The sequence below is a fragment of the Pseudophryne corroboree genome, chromosome 1, assembly GCF_028390025.1.
Source record: "Pseudophryne corroboree isolate aPseCor3 chromosome 1, aPseCor3.hap2, whole genome shotgun sequence".
NCBI classification, from domain to species: Eukaryota; Metazoa; Chordata; class Amphibia; order Anura; family Myobatrachidae; genus Pseudophryne; species Pseudophryne corroboree.
Window position 1 is genome coordinate 1,005,949,923 of NC_086444.1, and position 21,571 is coordinate 1,005,971,493.

The window sequence follows — 21,571 nt, forward strand, 5'->3', positions numbered from 1 at the left end:
CTTGTTCTCTGCCTGAAAAAAACGATACACAGTGACTCAGTCACACTCACATACCATATCTGTGCTCAGCCCAGTGTGCTGCATCATCTATGTATAATATCTGACTGTGCTCACACAGCTTAATTGTGGGGGAGACTGGGGAGCAGTTATAGGTTATAGCAGGAGCCAGGAGTACATATTAAACAGTGCACACTTTTGCTGCCAGAGTGCCACTGCCAGTGTGACTGACCACTGACCACTGTGACCAGTGACCTGACCACACTGACCACCAGTATAGTATATTGTGATTGAATGTCTGCCTGAAAAAGTACACTCGTCGTGTGACTTGTGTGGTGTTTTTTTATTCTATAAAAATTAAAAAACTCATTCTGCTGACAGACAGTGTCCAGCAGGTCCGTCATTATATAATATATACCTGTCCGGCTGCAGTAGTGATATATATATATTTTTTATATCATTATTTATCATCCAGTCTATACTAGCAGCAGACACAGTACGGTAGTTCACGGCTGTAGCTACCTCTGTGTCGGCACTCGGCAGTCCATCCATAATTGTATACCACCTACCCGTGGTTTTTTTTTTCTTTCTTCTTTATACATACTACATCTCATTATCATCCAGTCTATATTAGCAGCAGACACAGTACAGTACGGTAGTCCACGGCTGTAGCTACCTCTGTGTCGGCACTCGGCAGTCCATCCATAATTGTATACCACCTACCCGTGGTTTTTTTTTCTTTCTTCTTTATACATACTACATCTCATTATCATCCAGTCTATATTAGCAGCAGACACAGTACAGTACAGTAGTCCACGGCTGTAGCTACCTCTGTGTCGGCACTCGGCAGTCCATCCATAATTGTATACCACCTACCCGTGCCTTTTTTTTTACTTTCTTCTTTATACATACTACATCTCATTATCATCCAGTCTATATTAGCAGCAGACACAGTACAGTACGGTAGTCCACGGCTGTAGCTATCTCTGTGTCGGCACTCGGCAGTCCATCCATAATTGTATACCACCTACCCGTGTTTTTTTTTTCTTTCTTCTTTATACATACTACATCTCATTATCAACCAGTCTATATTAGCAGCAGACACAGTACAGTACGGTAGTCCACGGCTGTAGCTACCTCTGTGTCGGCACTCGGCAGTCCATCCATAATTGTATACCACCTACCCGTGGTTTTTTTTTTCTTTCTTCTTTATACATACTACATCTCATTATCATCCAGTCTATATTAGCAGCAGACACAGTACAGTACGGTAGTCCACGGCTGTAGCTACCTCTGTGTCGGCACTCGGCAGTCCATCCATAATTGTATACCACCTACCCGTGGTTTTTTTTTTTCTTTCTTCTTTATACATACTACATCTCATTATCATCCAGTCTATATTAGCAGCAGACACAGTACAGTACGGTAGTCCACGGCTGTAGCTATCTCTGTGTCGGCACTCGGCAGTCCATCCATAATTGTATACTAGTATCCATCCATCTCCATTGTTTACCTGAGGTGCCTTTTAGTTGTGCCTATTAAAATATGGAGAACAAAAATGTTTAGGTTCCAAAATTAGGGAAAGATCAAGATCCACTTCCACCTCGTGCTGAAGCTGCTGCCACTAGTCATGGCCGAGACGATGAAATGCCAGCAACGTCGTCTGCCAAGGCCGATGCCCAATGTCATAGTACAGAGCATGTCAAATCCAAAACACCAAATATCAGTAAAAAAAGGACTCCAAAACCTAAAATAAAATTGTCGGAGGAGAAGCGTAAACTTGCCAATATGCCATTTACCACACGGAGTGGCAAGGAACGGCTGAGGCCCTGGCCTATGTTCATGGCTAGTGGTTCAGCTTCACATGAGGATGGAAGCACTCAGCCTCTCGCTAGAAAACTGAAAAGACTCAAACTGGCAAAAGCACCGCAAAGAACTGTGCGTTCTTCGAAATCTCAAATCCACAAGGAGAGTCCAATTGTGTCGGTTGCGATGCCTGACCTTCCCAACACTGGACGTGAAGAGCATGCGCCTTCCACCATTTGCACGCCCCCTGCAAGTGCTGGAAGGAGCACCCGCAGTCCAGTTCCTGATAGTCAGATTGAAGATGTCAGTGTTGAAGTACACCAGGATGAGGAGGATATGGGTGTTGCTGGCGCTGGGGAGGAAATTGACCAGGAGGATTCTGATGGTGAGGTGGTTTGTTTAAGTCAGGCACCCGGGGAGACACCTGTTGTCCGTGGGAGGAATATGGCCGTTGACATGCCTGGTGAAAATACCAAAAAAATCAGCTCTTCAGTGTGGAGGTATTTCAACAGAAAAGCGGACAATAGGTGTCAAGCCGTGTGTTGCCTTTGTCAAGCTGTAATAAGTAGGGGTAAGGACGTTAACCACCTCGGAACATCCTCCCTTATACGTCACCTGCAGCGCATTCATAATAAGTCAGTGACAAGTTCAAAAACTTTGGGCGACAGCGGAAGCAGTCCACTGACCAGTAAATCCCTTCCTCTTGTAACCAAGCTCACGCAAACCACCACACCAACTCCCTCAGTGTCAATTTCCTCCTTCCCCAGGAATGCCAATAGTCCTGCAGGCCATGTCACTGGCAATTCTGACGAGTCCTCTCCTGCCTGGGATTCCTCCAATGCATCCTTGCGTGTAACGCCTACTGCTGCTGGCGCTGCTGTTGTTGCTGCTGGGAGTCGATGGTCATCCCAGAGGGGAAGTCGTAAGCCCACTTGTACTACTTCCAGTAAGCAATTGACTGTTCAACAGTCCTTTGCGAGGAAGATGAAATATCACAGCAGTCATCCTGCTGCAAAGCGGATAACTGAGGCCTTGACAACTATGTTGGTGTTAGACGTGCGTCCGGTATCCGCCGTTAGTTCACAGGGAACTAGACAATTTATTGAGGCAGTGTGCCCCCGTTACCAAATACCATCTAGGTTCCACTTCTCTAGGCAGGCGATACCGAGAATGTACACGGACGTCAGAAAAAGACTCACCAGTGTCCTAAAAAATGCAGTTGTACCCAATGTCCACTTAACCACGGACATGTGGACAAGTGGAGCAGGGCAGGGTCAGGACTATATGACTGTGACAGCCCACTGGGTAGATGTATGGACTCCCGCCGCAAGAACAGCAGCGGCGGCACCAGTAGCAGCATCTCGCAAACGCCAACTCTTTCCTAGGCAGGCTACGCTTTGTATCACCGGTTTCCAGAATACGCACACAGCTGAAAACCTCTTACGGCAACTGAGGAAGATCATCGCGGAATGGCTTACCCCAATTGGACTCTCCTGTGGATTTGTGGCATCGGACAACGCCAGCAATATTGTGTGTGCATTAAATATGGGCAAATTCCAGCACGTCCCATGTTTTGCACATACCTTGAATTTGGTGGTGCAGAATTTTTTAAAAAACGACAGGGGCGTGCAAGAGATGCTGTCAGTGGCCAGAAGAATTGCGGGACACTTTCGGCGTACAGGCACCACGTACAGAAGACTGGAGCACCACCAAAAACTACTGAACCTGCCCTGCCATCATCTGAAGCAAGAAGTGGTAACGAGGTGGAATTCAACCCTCTATATGCTTCAGAGGTTGGAGGAGCAGCAAAAGGCCATTCAAGCCTATACAATTGAGCACGATATAGGAGGTGGAATGCACCTGTCTCAAGCGCAGTGGAGAATGATTTCAACGTTGTGCAAGGTTCTGATGCCCTTTGAACTTGCCACACGTGAAGTCAGTTCAGACACTGCCAGCCTGAGTCAGGTCATTCCCCTCATCAGGCTTTTGCAGAAGAAGCTGGAGACATTGAAGGAGGAGCTAACACGGAGCGATTCCGCTAGGCATGTGGGACTTGTGGATGGAGCCCTTAATTCGCTTAACAAGGATTCACAGGTGGTCAATCTGTTGAAATCAGAGCACTACATTTTGGCCACCGTGCTCGATCCTAGATTTAAAGCCTACCTTGGATCTCTCTTTCCGGCAGACACAAGTCTGCTGGGGTTGAAAGACCTGCTGGTGAGAAAATTGTCAAGTCAAGCGGAACGCGACCTGTCAACATCTCCTCCTTCACATTCTCCCGCAACTGGGGGTGCGAGGAAAAGGCTCAGAATTCCGAGCCCACCCGCTGGCGGTGATGCAGGGCAGTCTGGAGCGACTGCTGATGCTGACATCTGGTCCGGACTGAAGGACCTGACAACGATTACGGATACGGACATGTCGTCTACTGGCACTGCATATGATTCTCTCCCCATTGAAAGAATGGTGGAGGATTATATGAGTGACCGCGTCCAAGTAGGCACGTCAGACAGTCCGTACTTATACTGGCAGGAAAAAGAGGCAATTTGGAGGCCCTTGCACAAACTGGCTTTATTCTACCTAAGTTGCCCTCCCACAAGTGTGTACTCCGAAAGAGTGTTTAGTGCCGCCGCTCACCTTGTCAGCAATCGGCGTACGAGGTTACATCCAGAAAATGTGGAGAAGATGATGTTCATTAAAATGAATTATAATCAATTCCTCCGCGGAGACATTGACCAGCAGCAATTGCCTCCACAAAGTACACAGGGAGCTGAGATGGTGGATTCCAGTGGGGACGAATTGATAATCTGTGAGGAGGGGGATGTACACGGTGATATATCGGAGGATGATGATGAGGTGGACATCTTGCCTCTGTAGAGCCAGTTTGTGCAAGGAGAGATTAATTGCTTCTTTTTTGGTGGGGGTCCAAACCAACCCGTCATATCAGTCACAGTCGTGTGGCAGACCCTGTCACTAAAATGATGGGTTGGTTAAAGTGTGCATGTCCTGTTTATACAACATAAGGGTGGGTGGGAGGGCCCAAGGACAATTCCATCTTGCACCTCTTTTTTCTTTAATTTTTCTTTGCGTCATGTGCTGTTTGGGGAGGGTTTTTTGGAAGGGACATCCTGCGTGACACTGCAGTGACACTCCTAGATGGGCCCGGTGTTTGTGTCGGCCACTAGGGTCGCTTATCTTACTCACACAGCTACCTCATTGCGCCTCTTTTTTTCTTTGCGTCATGTGCTGTTTGGGGAGGGTTTTTTGGAAGGGACATCCTGCGTGACACTGCAGTGACACTCCTAGATGGGCCCGGTGTTTGTGTCGGCCACTAGGGTCGCTTATCTTACTCACACAGCTACCTCATTGCGCCTCTTTTTTTCTTTGCGTCATGTGCTGTTTGGGGAGGGTTTTTTGGAAGGGACATCCTGCGTGACACTGCAGTGCCACTCCTAGATGGGCCCGGTGTTTGTGTCGGCCACTAGGGTCGCTTATCTTACTCACACAGCTACCTCATTGCGCCTCTTTTTTTCTTTGCGTCATGTGCTGTTTGGGGAGGGTTTTTTGGAAGGGACATCCTGCGTGACACTGCAGTGACACTCCTAGATGGGCCCGGTGTTTGTGTCGGCCACTAGGGTCGCTTATCTTACTCACACAGCTACCTCATTGCGCCTCTTTTTTTCTTTGCGTCATGTGCTGTTTGGGGAGGGTTTTTTGGAAGGGACATCCTGCGTGACACTGCAGTGCCTTTCCTAGATGGGCCAGGTGTTTGTGTCGGCCACTAGGGTCGCTTAGCTTAGTCATCCAGCGACCTCGGTGCAAATTTTAGGACTAAAAATAATATTGTGAGGTGTGAGGTATTCAGAATAGACTGAAAATGAGTGGAAATGATGTTTTTTGAGGTTAATAATACTTTGGGATCAAAATGACCCCCAAATTCTATGATTTAAGCTGTTTTTTAGGTTTTTTGAAAAAAAACACCCGAATCCAAAACACACCCGAATCCGACAAAAAAAATTCGGTTAGGTTTTGCCAAAACGCGGTCGAACCCAAAACACGGCCGCGGAACCGAACCCAAAACCAAAACACAAAACCCGAAAAATTTCCGGCGCTCATCTCTAGTTTTTACCTAGTTTTGTTCTATTATTGTTGTTCTAATTGTAAAGCGCAACGGAATATGCTGCGCTATATAAGAAACTGTTAATAAATAAATAATGACGCAAATTGCCCACCCCCATCACTAGTCACTTCTCTGTACTTCTCGGAGACCATTTTGATCTTATGGTTTGTTTGCCCAATGATGTTTTTTTATTTTAGTTTTTAAAATGCTTATTGCCATTTTTTTTATTTGTGCAGCTGTGCCCATTATGTATGCCTCTTTCAGAAAGTGAAACTTCTATAAGATCTAAGTGGCCATTATATAAGATGTAACAAGCAACCCATGTTTTTTTTTTTACTGAAAAACAAGCGGAATGTTAATGTAATGACTTAGAAAGTGCATTTGCCGATATCCTCGGGAGTCTTTTTAATGACGGGTTACCATGTGCAGAAATTAGTCACATATTTATTTTTTTTCTAAAAGGAAATGTCACAAGAGGCATAAAAGCTCACAGGGAGCTATAACATAAAAACATATTACCACACCATATGTTGATTTTTATTTTCATTATATGGGAAATTCTTAGACAACCACCAGATAGAGTGCTTAAAATTGAATTAGAACGAATCGTGGGTTGCATGTCCAACTGTTTGGGTATTTTAAATTAAATATAAACTGTAAAGCTCAGTAAATTGTCATGCTGTTTTGCGATATGGGCAGTTATAATAATAGCATAGCAGGAATAATAAACCTATTGAACGTGTGAACACAACACATGCTGATAAATCAGAGCTCTGACCATGAAATATTTTCGTTGTTTTTCCATAAAAAAACACAATTGTTGTTCTTTGCTCAGTATAGAGAAAACAGTACAAATTAGTTCTCCGAATAATCCACCCACTACATAACATATGGCCATGATATAAAAAAAATGTTTTAAGCTATAGTTTAGAATATACATTGAATATAAACTACAAGTTAAACTAGAAAAAAAGTTATGTTAACTAATTTGTGTAAGTCAACTTATACTTTGGGATAACAGTAAAAGAAAGAACTGAAGCCCATCACCAACACTCATACAACAAATAACAACAAATGATTTTTGGTGATCATGCACTGCAAAAATAACACTTACATTTACCAATAAACAATTGAAATCAACTCCAACAGCAGAATCAGGGGAACAAAATGAATAAAAAGTAAAAACAAACCATTAGTACAATGATATGGTATGAAAACAACCAAACAGTGATCTTGTGTGGAAAACACACTGGTGACTTCATCCAGATCCCCAATCCACACTGTAGTTATATATGTGGAACCCCAATACCATCATTTCTTAAAATAAATGAACGTGTAATTACTCACTCTGTTGGTAGGCTCATATGTAGAGAGGTAATATATAGTGAAGGGTCACTGATTGCACTCCTAGAAAAAAGTATCAGGCATATATCAAATGTAGGTATTCATCCATCTATTCCTATGACATCATTGCAAAATGATCTCATTCATGAATGAAAAAAGACGGAAACAACTAGTGCATAACCTCCAAACAACTTTATTCAAATCCAAAACATGATGTACTCACATAAATCACTTAAAAACAGATGGTATCCGGACTCCAGGTCGACAACAAAAAGGTCGACACACCTTAGGTCGACACACCTTAGGTCGGCATGGACAAAATGTCGACACTGACAAAAGGTCGACAGGAACAAGGTCGACATGGAAAAAGGTCGACATGAGTTTTTTATGTTTTTTCTTTTCTTTTTTGGAACCTTTTAATACTTAACGATCCATGTGGACTACGATTGGAACGGTAATCTGTGCCGAGCGAAGCGGAGCGAAGCGAAGGCACCATGCCCCTGAAGCATGGCGAGCGAAGCGGTGCACTAATTGGGGTTCCCGGTCACTCTACAAAGAAAACATCACCAAAAAAGCATAAAAAACTCATGTCGACCTTTTTCCATGTCGACCTTGTTCCTGTCAACCTTTTGTCCATGTCGACCTTTTGTCCATGTTGACCTAAGGTGTGTCGACCCATTGGTGTCGACATTTTTGTTGTCGACCCTGAGTCCCAGACCCAAACAGATCATGTAAAAAGCATTATAAATAAATCCCCACTGAGGGTGAGTGTCTCCCTACCAGCAAGACCCCATGTCATAGGCATATCATAAGAAAAATCCTTCCAAGATGGAGTCCCGGGTTTGGAAAAGCTTCTCCTGTGGCAGCATACAGTATGTACTCCTTCTTTTACTTTTTATAGGTTAGGTTCAGTGAACCTTTAAGTCCATTATGTGTTAGTCAAAAATGTGCTGGTTTATTTGGTTTCTTTTTTATTTAAAATGTGAGCAAAATAATATATAGACCTCCAGAATGCAGTACAGTCAAGAGGAATCTCATCCACAGTCTTACCAGGATGCAATCAATTTGCCGGCTGTTGGGAACCCGGTGGTCAGGATACTGATGCCAGAATCCCGACAGCCGACAATGCCGACTGCCGGAATCCCAGTGCACAGGGGCTATTCCCACTTGTGGGTGTCCACGACACCCATGCAGTGGGAATAGAACCTGCAGTGAGCACAGCGAGACACCGAGCTCGCAAGGGGACTCCTAGCTCTCGCCCCGCTGCCGGCATTCTTGCGTATGGGATGCCACTGTCGGGATCTTGACAGCCGGCATCCCGTCCACTAGTAAATAGTATGTATTCCATTTTACCAATTCCTTGGAAGACAGCGACAGATTAAACTCGCCCAAGGCTGCATGAACAGAGGCCCACAGCTCGGTCCTCCACATTTGCCACATCTGCTCTTATTATAGTCTGGCACCTCTTGGCCACCAAGAGAGGACCACGCTCTCATCAGTACCACTGCCAGTATATGCATTCTTTTAGGAGGGGATTCAAAAGAGTAAGAGTAAATAGTGAAAAAGTTACATATTACACAACAATATACTGTATGGTGACAAAACTGAACTAGTGCAAGCACGAAATTGTAACCTTAATAATTCCGCAAGTTCTCACTTTATTTGCTTATACCAATTTGGCCGTATTTCTCATATGTAACAAGCTCTGGAATACGATACATTCTGGAGCTTCGAACCAGTGGGTAATGCCATCTTTATGTGGTGTTACCCAATAGAAGCCTATAGGCACCTCTTCATGTTTCCTCTTGAGAGGGATCCAATCGGATCCCACCCAGCACCCTCAGCGGCCACTGTGTCACAGGAGAACTGTCCTTTGCACATTTCGCTCCCGAGTCCCCTGCAGAGGTGGCATCGGGAGACAGGCGCCGGTGGGACTCAGAGTCCTGAGATCGCAGCAGTGTGGGTGAGAATGCGGTGCTCAGAGTCCCTTCAGAGGCGGAGGCTCAGGTGGGCGGCAGGAGACAGGCAGCAGCGATTAAGAAGCTAAGCAAGGAGACCTAGGGCCCTTTGGAATAGAGTCAACCTATCCCTGCAAACCTTACATATTTAACATACAGCGGGCGGAGCTTGGCCTGATGTCCCAGCATTTACAGTACTGAGCAGGGCAGCATCAGAGGCGGGATGGGGCAGAGAATGAGGCAGATTTTTCTCCAGCGCCAGCCCTTTGAGAGCATCAATCCGAAGAAGGCCCGGCCGGAGGTGCGGCCTGATAAAGATTGGCAAAAGCGGGCGGAGCATGACCCATTGTAAGTCTAATTAGTTTACCAGGAAGTCCTTCAAAATTAAAGTTATACGCATGGAAATGCTTGAAATTCCATAACGAAGCACGGGTATTCAGCTAGTCATTGATAAAAATCATGTAAATTTTGCAAACCAAAAAACGAAATTTGTATTTAAAATCTGAATTCCAAACCATGGGAAGATCTGAACTGGGACTCCTCTGGACTACACATCTTCAGTTATTGCACTTTTCTAATTTGGAGTTTTAGGTTGTAAAACCCAGCACTTCTGATCGTATTTATGCAAAATATTTAAAAGAGCAATGACTTTACATGGCTGTGTCTTGCTAGTAAAACCATTGCCCTTTTAAATATCAGGCATAAACACAATCAGATACGCTTTACAACCAGAAACTTTGTAAATAAACCCCATAGTTGTGATTTTGAATGGGTTCAACTTTGCTATGTCTACCACCACTCAGAATGGACTTTGGCATCTATGGACTTCACAAATGATTTTCCTAAATTTATCAGCAAATCGGTAACTAGTGCATTGTGCAACTATTGGATTTTGATTAAGAATTCTTATCATTTCTCCTTTTCCTACCAAATGAGACTTGATTATGTATTGGAGGATCAATCTCTGAGTCTATTATTAACTTCTTGGAGATCCAAGACATGTTTGATCTGAGCAAGAAAGCAGGTGGAATACAGAACGTTTGGGAAGAAACAATAGAAATTAATTTAAGATAAATTATGTTTATATATCAAGCCTTGGAGAGAGTTAAAGTGGAGGGAGATAAAGTACCAGCCAATCAGCATCTAATCTTATTTTATAGGTTGTTAGGCAGATTTATCAAAGCTTGGAGAGACAATAACAGGTCCATGTATTAAGGGAAGAAAAGGGGGAAAATGCCAGAAGGCAGAGAACTTCCTGTACATACTGTATCTCTTCTCAGTATGTACTACATGGATTTTCTCTGTCTGCAACCTACTAGAACTAAGAGCAGACTACATTATCTTATCGGAGAGGTCACGTACCGTTAGGTGTCTTCTCCAGTGCTGGTATCACCACCTTTAGCTGCCGGTATCTGTTTCTCCTCATTGGAGAAGTAGGAAGTGAACTCTGTCATTTTGTCCGGGCGTCAATAAAGTTGGTTTAAAAAATATATAAATCTCTCTGCTGCAGTTGCACTGTACATTACTTGGCAGAGCTGTGTCACACACATAGTGGGGGAGATTTAATCAGCTGAGTAATTTTACCATGGCTTGTTTGTCCCCTGGGGTCTATCCAATTAGCCCTGAAAACAGGCACTCAACAGGGATGTTTTTTCACCTGCACAAGGCAGGTGTGAAAAAAATTCCCAATATCAGCCTCATTTTGTGAAAACACATACAGTAGGTCCGTGAACTTATCACTGATCCTGTGTTTTTGGCCCACATTTTTTGCAAAAAACGGGGGTTAATTAAATTGTGCTGGAGAAAAATCTGAAGAAAAACAAATTAAATCTATTGCACCTGAAAATTTTTCGTGCCTGATTGAATTCCCCCATAGTGCAGAGGCAGCATGTGTCTCTGCTGTCACCACCGAGTGAGTGACTTTTCCTTTAATCTCTTCAGCTGGGCTATTTTTACTATTGCAGTAGTCGGTTCCTGTTTTGCAGTGGTAGCAGGTAAAGTAGCAGTGGCTTTTTTCCACTGTATAAGAGCCCCAAAGTACTATCCAACCAGCTCCTGTCATTTTTCAAACACAGCCTGTAACATGACAGGAGCTGATTGGTGGTACTTAGGGGTCCATTTACTAAGCCTTGGCGAGAGATAAAAGGGGTCTATTTACTAAGCCTTGGACTGAGATAAAGTACCAGCCAATCAGCTTCTAACTGACATTTTTCAAAAACAGCCTGTGACGTGGCAGTTAAGAACTGATTGGCTGGGACTTTATCTCCTTCCACTTAATCTCCATCCAAGGCTTAGTAAATAGATCCCAAAGTTCCAGTCAATAAGCTCCTAACTGTCATTTTCCAAACAGAGCTTGTAATATGGCAGTTAGGATCTGATTGACAGGTACTTTATCTCCATGCACTTTATCTCTCTCCATGGCTTAGTAAATAAACCCCTTAATCTTTCTCCACTTTATCTCTCCTCAAAGTTTGATACTTATCCCCTAAGTGAGATAGTGATAGAAGGGACAAAACTGTCTGCTCTTCATCTGTAGAGAAATGAATGACATATAGATAAGAAACATCATCGGCGCCCCTCCCCCATACATAAAACAGGGTCAGTGTGCTGCAGCTGTGTGCCAAAAATATAGGGGCACGGCTTCATGGGGAAGGGGCGTGGCCACAAAATAATACAAATTCATATTATGCTGTACAGAAGTCTCCATTATTCAAATTATGCAGCACAGTAGCATCACTTATACACATTACACCAGGTAGAGCCTCTGTCACACTTTACGCCAGGTAGAGCCCCATTTTTTATATTACTCCAGGTAGAGCCCCAATCACACATTATGCAAGCTAGAGTCCCCTTTTACACAGTACGGCATGCAGAGTCCCCTTTTTACAAATTACGGCAGCCTAGTCCCCCATTTTACACAGTAGGCAGGCAGAGTCCCTTTTTACACATTACGGCAACAGAGTCCCCCTTTTTGCACATTAAGGTAGGTAGAGCTCCCCTTTCTACAAATTATGGCAGCAGAGTCACCCTTTTTACACATTATGGTAGCAAAGTCCCCCTTTTTACACATTACAGCAGGCAGGGTCCCCTTTTTACACATTACAGCAGGCAGAGACCCCTTTTTTACACATTAGGTAGGCAGTCAGTTCACTTTTTTACACATTAGTCAGGCAGAGTCAGTCCCCTTTTATACACATTAGGCAGGCAGAGTGCCCTTTTTACACATTAAGGCAGGCAGAGTCCCACTTTTTACACATTAGGCAGGCATCGTCCCCTTTTTAGACATTACGGCAGGCAGAGTCCCTATTTATTTACAAATTAGACAGCAGAGTAAATGGGATCACCAATTACACTGTGCCCCAGGCCTCACCTTCCTTTTTGTAGTGTGTGATGAGTGGTACCACAGGCAGACCCAGGCTGTTCAGAGTGCTGGAGCAGCAGCTACAGCAGCAGCCACCTCTCCATCCATCCCCAACTCCGTCTCCAAGCTCATCGCGGGACCAGGTCTTCTCCTCCTCAAAGGTCAAGCAACTTGTAAATCCGCACACGCTGTGGAGAGATCACATTACCGTGGCTGCAGCCGACAGTCACGGTCAGATGGAAGCTACGGCTAGAGCTGCGTAAAACACTAGACCACCAGGGCTGTTGGAGGAGGCGGTCCGGAACACTTTGCATTGCAACGGAGCAGCCAGGGTTGATGCATGGCACCCTGCTCAGTCCATCACTGCAACACTACCAGGGCAGGGTGGCCAATTGGGGACAAGGAGCATGATGTGCTCCTATCACAAGTGCACTGTGTGCCTTGCACTTGCCTAGTTACGGCCCTGGATAAGAGTTGAAGTTATGTACTACATCCTCTTAAGTAGCACCCCTGATTTTCACCCTCAAGCTCCATGGGCCTGATTCTGAGGTGGGATTAAGGCAAAAAAGAACAAGTAACTGTGCACCTTGGTAAAACCGTGCAGCACTGCAGGTAAGACAGATATAAAATGTGCAGAGAGGTTTAGATTTGGGATGGCCATGTCCAAACTCAAGTATAAATTGCAGCGTAATAATAAAGCTGTCCAGCCGTTGTGGGCTACATGCAACAGCAGTCAGTATTTACCCTGCATCATGCATGCAGAAAAAAATGTATTTGCGGCCCCTAGCATTGCAGTATGGTTTGCCCAGGTGCAATGTTACAAACTTTTTTTTTCTTTACTCCCACCTCAGAATCGGCCTTTGTCCTTCTGCAGAACGCAGCCACAAGCAGTCAGCAGTAACTGGGGGCAACAATAGCATTTATTGGAAACACCATTGTGTTCCTGATGGATGTGCTAATCACCTTGTCTAATGATTGGCATGGAATTTACTACTTCCCTATAAACTGAACATTTACGAATATTCATTTATTATAGTTTTTTATTGCGCTCATATAAATCCATGCTTTCAAAATTCTTTTAACTAATTTGCTTAACTGGACAAAGCCTCTCAATTTTTTCCTTTATTAATACAGTAAGTCTTAATGCATGGATCCTTGTGCATTGTCCAGCACTTTATTAAGAACCGTATTGTGTTGTAATGATTTATAGTATCAACAGCTGAACCTTTGAGTATTAAATAGACAGATTACTTGAGTATTCTAAAAATCTTTCATGATTTTATTTTAGTTTATTTATTTATTTATTTTTTAAACTTTACTTCTCCCTAGAGATTGAAGTTATTGATGGGCAGCAAAAACCTTTGCTTTCTACAAATGAGCTAAAAGCAGCCAATCTATACCTGAAAGCTGGAGCGGGAAAAGCTGATAACTCTAGAGTATTGTGCCATAAATACAGACAGCTTTGTGGAGAACATAAACAGCCTTGTTAACAGGTTAAAATAAATGTGTGCTATTAATCAAATTATAGGAGCTGAAACTATAAAGTGCATCATCATGACATATTCTGATAGCGATGCAAGTTAAGGTGTGATTTTCTCAGATGTATGTGTCAGTAAAATTAAAATATGGTGTACTGCTAGTGATTAATCGTCCCAGATGCAATAAATGCTGTCTTTGCTGGGTTTTAGTAAGCGGATTCAAATGGTGTTTTATAAATTTTGTTTGATGGAGCAAAACGCTATTAAGACATTTTTAAAGTCAACACAAGTTGTGAATTTGACTTTGTCATTGGATTAATGGTACAATTGCAGATTATGTACAGAATTATGTAAATCAGATGTTCTCAAACGATGCCATTATAGTCCATGTTTTAAGGATATCCATGTTTGAGTCCAGATGGTTACATCAAATTGTCTGAGGTACAAATTAATTAATCTGTGCTCAATCATGGATATCCTTCAAACCTGGCCTGTAATGGCGGAGATTGGGAAACTATGATTTAGAGCATAAATTACTAGAGAATGATTTTAGGGACTGATTCAGGTTTGTTAGCAATGCAAAAAAGCACACAACTGGGCAAAACCATGTTGCACTGCAGGTGGGGCAGCTGTAACATGTGTAGAGAGATTTATAGGCCCTACACACTGGCCGATTTTTGGAAAGATATGAACGATCTCGTTCATAAATGAACGAGAACTCATTCATATCTTTCAGTGTGGAGGCTCCAGCGATGAACGATGCGCGTCCCTGCGCTCGTTCATCGCTGGTCTCCCGTCGGCTGTGCATGCAGGCCAATATGGACGATCTCGTCCATATTTGCCTGCACTTCAATGCAGCCGCGTGACGGGGGGAGTGAAGAAACTTCACTCCCCCCGTCACTGACCCCCGCCGCCGGGTCGCTCGTCGGCCGTATTCGCCGTCGGGCAGCTCGGCGGCGGATCGGCTAGTGTATAGGGCCCCTTAGATTTCAGAGAGATTTTAGAATCAGGCCCTTAGTTTACTATAACAAATATAATTTTACTGCATATCTCCTAATAGTGGAATTGACCAATGTGAAGGGGACATTTACTGCCACGTCAACCACTAGCATACTAGGGCAGTAAGGGATAGGGATCTTCTGGTTATGAGAAAGGAGGATATACAGTATTGGAGCTGGCAGAAAACAAAGATGGACACCTCTGTGATAATGAGATTTCAATAATATCTAAACAGCCATTCTAGTCTGACTCTAGCTACCATCTGGCATGATATACCTTTAGCAGGGCCCTATGGACATTAACACACTCCCATTTATTTATAAAAATACATTTTTGAGGTCTATAATTTTCATGGATTAGGTTTCACGACATGACATCCTTAGATCAACATGTGCAAACCAAACGTTGGTAGGAGTGCTAGAAAGTGCAGTGAAAATACATTCTTTGAAGTGACAAATTGTGATTCACTAGTTGACAATCTGATGAACAAATCTGGGTTTGCTGGATACAGGAGAATGCTTCAAGTCTGAATACATACTGCCAAATGAAATGACTGGTGAAGGAAAAATAATGGTCTAGGGAAGTTTACACTCCTTATTTTCAGTAAAGAAAAAGAAAGTGTGTAATGACATAGACATTGTGGATTTCCCAACTTGTGGCAAGAGTTGGGAGAAGGACTTTTTCAATAATAACAATACAACTATGCCCAAAGCAAAGTCAATCGAAAAAATGTTTTGCTGATTATGGTGGGGAAGAATTTAATGTGCAGAGAACCCTCCTCAACCCTATAAAATACCCACAAATTGCTTGCAACCCAGGCCTCACTAAAGTTCTTGTGGCTAAATGGATGCAAATCCCTACACCATGTTTCAAAATGTAGTGGACAGACTTCCTGTACTCATCCTACGGTTATCTGCCCCTGCCATCTTCTGTTCCAGCAGTCAAAAAGTGTAAGATGTTACAAAATTGACAATTACCATAGTCAGGGCTGCTGAGAGAAATCCTGGACCCCCAAGCCCCCCTGGAGGAGGTGTGACCACAGCAGGCTGGGAGCATGGCCACACCTTTTTTGGGGCAGGTCTAATACATGAGAAACACCCACTCACAGGGGCATGGTATGCCTCCCAGCCAGGGCAGTAGAGAGCTTGGCTGGGCCAAGGTACTTTTCAGGGAGCATGTCCTAATCACAGGAGGAATGGCCATGTACCCTTACAAAAAAATACGGACAAAAATTGTATTTTTAGCACTTCCCTGGCCACATTGCAGCCCAGCATACAGCAGCATGTGCTCGGCTGAGAAGAAAAGCTGCAGGTAAGAAGGGTGGTGGGGGGCCTGGGCCCCCACTGGGCCCCTCCATCAGACCTGGGCCCAGGTAATTTGTACCACCCCCACCCCTCTCTCGGCACCACTGTGTATAGTACGAATATTTTAATGTAAAATTTAACAAACATCCAAATCTACATGAATTATGCAGTGTTTTTTTTTACTGCAAGCAAAGATTCAAACAGGACCATATTTTTGTTCTTTTTGCCAGTTTTGCAAGGTGGAAAGGCAGTGGGGCTCTGCAACAACAATCAAGTTCTGCTATTTGTTATCGGATTTACCTTGCTGTCTGGCCTGCAGGTCATGTTTCCTGTTTGTCTTATGAACTGGTGCTGTTGGAGCATGTCAGCTGATGGCATTCCTTTCAGTCAGAATGCTCCTTGTATCAGCTGACATTAGCAACCTATCAGAACCTTGCAATTCCTATCTGCCTTGTGTTCTGTGCCAGTGCATAAGTTATTCTGACTCCTAGCAAGTTTAGTCCTGACTTCCTAGCTCCTGCTAGCAGCATGCTTTGCTATCCCATGCTCCACAGTACAAGTAACCACACAGTAGAGCTCCCTACAGTATGTTTCTTGCCAGCAACTTCTGCAGTCTTGTAAATGCCTATTACTGACTGCTGTACCCCACTCCAGCCCAATCATTTACCTGGGAATCCACCTGTGCCTCTAGTCTGCAGGATCATGATTTCAGTGTTTATTTCAGACTTCTAATAAGACCTGCTGCATTGCATTTAATCATGTTCATTACATCAGACCCCTAAAGCACTAATGAGAGTCTTCTGCCTACAACAGCCGCCCATTTTTCCCTTAGTGTGTTATGCACACACCAGTACTTAGGAAGCCACCAGGTCTTAAACCTCAAGCAGTAGGGACTGATATAATTGACAGGAGATCGCTGGATATAGCTTGAGTAGTGGTATAAGGTAACAACAATATGGCAAGGTCACGGTTAACTGGAGAACTAATGTAAAACACTAGATATGCTGAGGACTTTGGAGTAAGAAATTGCAAGCATTTCTCAGTGTAATAATATTCAGACCGTATATGTGGTCATTAACCATAAGAGTAGTATAAATCCAGGAGTGCTGCACAATACTTTACCACTGATGGAATTCAAGTGAGGAGAGAATACATGGATCTGCACAACAGCTTAGAATGCAGTAGCAATAGGTAAACACAATGGCTCCTGATGTTCACAAAATATATCCACAGCAAGGGAGGAATTTACAGCTACTAATTATTAGAGCAGTAATAGCAATATGGTATGAAACATGAGAACCACAGTTAAAGTCTAGGGATTAGAGATATGTCCAGTTTGCACAGAATTCCATATAGTAATATCAGTGGTAATTAGCCAGGGATTCAAGTAAGACACAAGTGAAATTCACAGCACTTAATAAATGCACTGATCACACAGTATTTACTAAGAATCAACTAAAGCTATGATTAGCAAATCAGGCACTTAACTGGAAGAATCATGTCAGGAAACACAGCTTAGAAATCAAGTACGGTTACTAGGAACAAGGTCCGAATTACAAGGCTCCAACAAGAAACTATTGCTGGCCCAGGACACAAGACAAACAAGGAATACATAGGGAATGTAAGTCTCCTGTAGGTCGCTAATGTCAGCTGACACAAGGTGCATTCTGGAGTAAATGCAATCAGCTGACATGCTTAAACAGTTCACAAGACAAACAGGAAACCTGACCTGCAGGCCAAGTGACAAGGTAAATCCGATGACAAATACATTAACTTGATTGTTGCAATAACAGAATCATAACATTTCCCTGTCTGCTACAGATGTCCTGAACGCTGCAGAGACGCTCAGAATGGGAGCATCTCTGTGTACTCCCAGCGTGACTAGGCGGACGGAGTGCGCGCCTGCGATGGAGCCACCTCAGATGAGCGCTGCTCCATCTGTAAATCAATAATGAATACACCGGTGCTCCAGCAAGGAGATATACAAAACTTGCATTCTTAAAGTCTCTGGTAGACTGGAGTTGGCAAACACTGATTAACAGTACAGTAGAAAATTGCACTTGTGATTATGAATTTATACACTAATAATATATGATTTTTTTATTAAATTACAAAACCCTTGATAGGTTTAATGTAGTTTGCTCCCTATTAAGCCTAATGAGACACCAAGTTAATGTTACCCACTTGTGTATCAATATTGCTGATTTTTTATAGTTTTTTTTTTAATATTCACTTGTTTATAAATTATACTGCCACTCCTCGCCCTGATTGTACAATATATTCATACACCAACTCCATCCCCAATCCCTCTTTGTGTCCACCCCCTAGAATGTATGCTCTCATGAGCAGGGCCATCTTACTATGTAATTACTGTATGTTACTTGATAATTGCGTTTGGGATGTCAGCAGTCATGTGACCGATGCTGGAATCCCGACACCACTCTGGAGACCGGCATGACATCTTGAAGGTAAGTACCAGGGTACAGGTTAGGGCTAGGGCCTGGGGAGGGTTAGGGTTAGGCACTAGGCGGGGTGGTTAGCCATAGCCGCCACCTCCTGAGGGCTAGCCATAGCCCCCACCTCCCGAGGGCTAGCCATAGCCGCCATCCCCCAAGCCATAGCCATCACCCCCCCCCCCCCGAAGTGTTAGCCATAGCCACGACCCCCAGAGGGTTAGGTTAAGGAAAGGGGAGCGTTGGAATACTTACCCTGTCAGGGTGCAGCTGTTGGTCATGTGACCATTGGCATCCTGAATGCTATTACATACAAATACCGTATAAATGTGAATCTGTCTATAATCATTCTGTGTTGTCAACTTTGTACATATATAAAGTTGGTATATGTTCTACTCCCATAGTACAGCACTTCAGAACCCTTTTGGCACTCTATAAATAAATAATAATAATAATAATAATAATAATAATAGGACTTTCAAAAGTTTTTTTCTCAAGGTAAATTGAAAGTATCGTTAAACACTAAACTGAATGTAACCTTCAACATTTTAACCATCTTATAAAAAGTATAGCTGTCGCCTAAAACAATGAAAGATTAAGAGAAAAGCTATCTGATTAATGCTTTTGCCTTTTCTTGATTAATTTGAGTCTCATTAATCCCAGCAGTGCAGTTATATTTTAGTACTTTTTCGTTTAATAAACTAATTGAGCCATTAATCTGACTGTATCACACAAAGGTCATAATTACTTGATGAACAATGCTGCATGAAATATTAGATAAGAACTATGCTTATAACAGATGTATAATTCTTTTATATTAGAACCTGAAACGCGTGGCAGAGACATGGATGGATGAGTATGCAGAATATATTTACCAGAGAAGACCGGAATACCGGCATCTCTCCACTGGAGACCTGTCTTCTCAGAAGGAGCTTCGCAAACACCTCAAGTGCAAAGACTTCAAATGGTTCATGGCTGAAGTAGCATGGGATATACCAAAGTATTACCCACCAGTGGAGCCCCCGCCTGCAGCCTGGGGAGAGGTACATTTTATAGATAATGTAGAATGGAAGTGTATTTGTATTTTAAAATGAAAATGTATTAAACATATTGAAATGTAACTTTATAAACATTTATGTTAATGCTGGATTAACATTTTACTATTAACTGCCATGGTGGATAGTGGTTACAGTATCAGTAATAATTAGACAAGGAGTTGGTGAATTTGGTGGGGTTATTGCTTAAGTTAGTATGGTGATAAATAAAATAGGTTCACCTACTGTAGGTTGATGAGGGTCTGAAAAATTAATACAGCCTGTAGTAAAACATGCTTGCAGCTGGCAATTTGAACAGTCAAGTATTCTGTACAGTGCTTGGGCTGATTATACTGTAGATAATGTTGGGACTGAAAGTAATCTTATTTTTAAAAAAATTGCTTGTTTTTAGTTATTTACTATACAAGTCAATGTGATAATCACCAATTAGAGTAAGACAAATGTACCTATAATTATTACTTTCCATAATTATTTTGTCATGTCAAATATAGAACAGGGGACACCTATGAAATAATGATATAGGAAATCAAAAATATTTTCCACTGATTTCAGATGTTCAATATTACTTCCAAACTGGGCAGAGAAAAGGAAAAAATAACTAAAAAAATAAAACAGTGTGTGTGTGTGTGTGTGTGTGTGTGTGTGTGTGTGTGTGTGTGTGTGTGTGTATATATATATATATATATTATATTATATTATATTATATATGTATACTGTAGTGACTTTCATTTTTTTAAAGAAAACAAATTGTTAACTTGGATCGCACTGATGGAATACATAGATCAAACAGAAGTTCTTCAGTATATGAAAAATGTCTGATGCCAAAGGTCTGGGAAAGGAATTAAATAGTAGTTATCAGCTTCCTACTCATCAATATTGGAGTAGGCTTAACCATACTTAGATCACTTTGTGGCCTCCAATTCTCCTTCATGAACTTGCTACCTCCTAGAAACATATGATTAGTCAAACTATATGCTCACAGAATGTCTAAGTGAACAACTGACATTGAATCATCAGAATACTGAGCTGTACAAATGCTGTCTTTCTGCACATTTAAATGCATCATTATTATTTGAAATTTATTCACTTTTTATAGAACATCAGCAGATGACATGTTAGGGGGCAGATGGCACATGTCCCAGATTGGTCCAATAACGGAAAGTCTGGTCTAGCCTTGGCTGTGCCTGACTCAGGCATTCGAAAATTGGCCTGTAACCATGGGCTCTGCCAGGGAAGGGGTCCTAAAATAATAAGGATTTTTTTCCTTCCTTTTTTAACCTATGATGGGAATCCTGGCTAGACAGCCTGGGCATTACTGTTTTAGCTGACGGCTTTACCCCCCCCCCCCTCCATTCCCCTTCTTTGAGTTTCACTGAGACCTCACTACTGTACCTGTTTCAGAATACTGACTTAATATGAGTCCACCTCCCACAGGTTATTAGTCATCAAGTGTTTTTGCAGTATTAAGTTTTCCTATGAACCTAGATTCTATGGGAATAACCAAAAATTTAGTATTTTATCAGTGGGAAAATGGTTTGCTATTTATATTGATTGTCCTGGAGAATGGGTGGTCTTCAGTTTGCCGGCTGTCGGGATCCCGGCGCACAGAATACCGGCGCCGGAATACCGACAGCCGGCATACCGACACTTTATCTCCCTCTTGGGGGTCCTTGACCCCCCTGTAGGGAGAATAAATAGC

At 42.8% G+C, this 21,571-nt stretch overlaps 1 protein-coding gene across 1 annotated transcript in view; it reads left to right on the plus strand.

Moving 5' to 3' along the window:
- GALNTL6 (polypeptide N-acetylgalactosaminyltransferase like 6) overlaps positions 1–21,571 on the plus strand; it is a 1,932,308-nt gene that overhangs the window by 1,761,417 nt on the left and 149,320 nt on the right. The window contains exon 9 of the mRNA XM_063920636.1: positions 19,639–19,860. Within this exon, the coding sequence (XP_063776706.1) occupies positions 19,639–19,860 (222 nt within the window). The remainder of the gene's footprint in view (positions 1–19,638; positions 19,861–21,571) is intronic.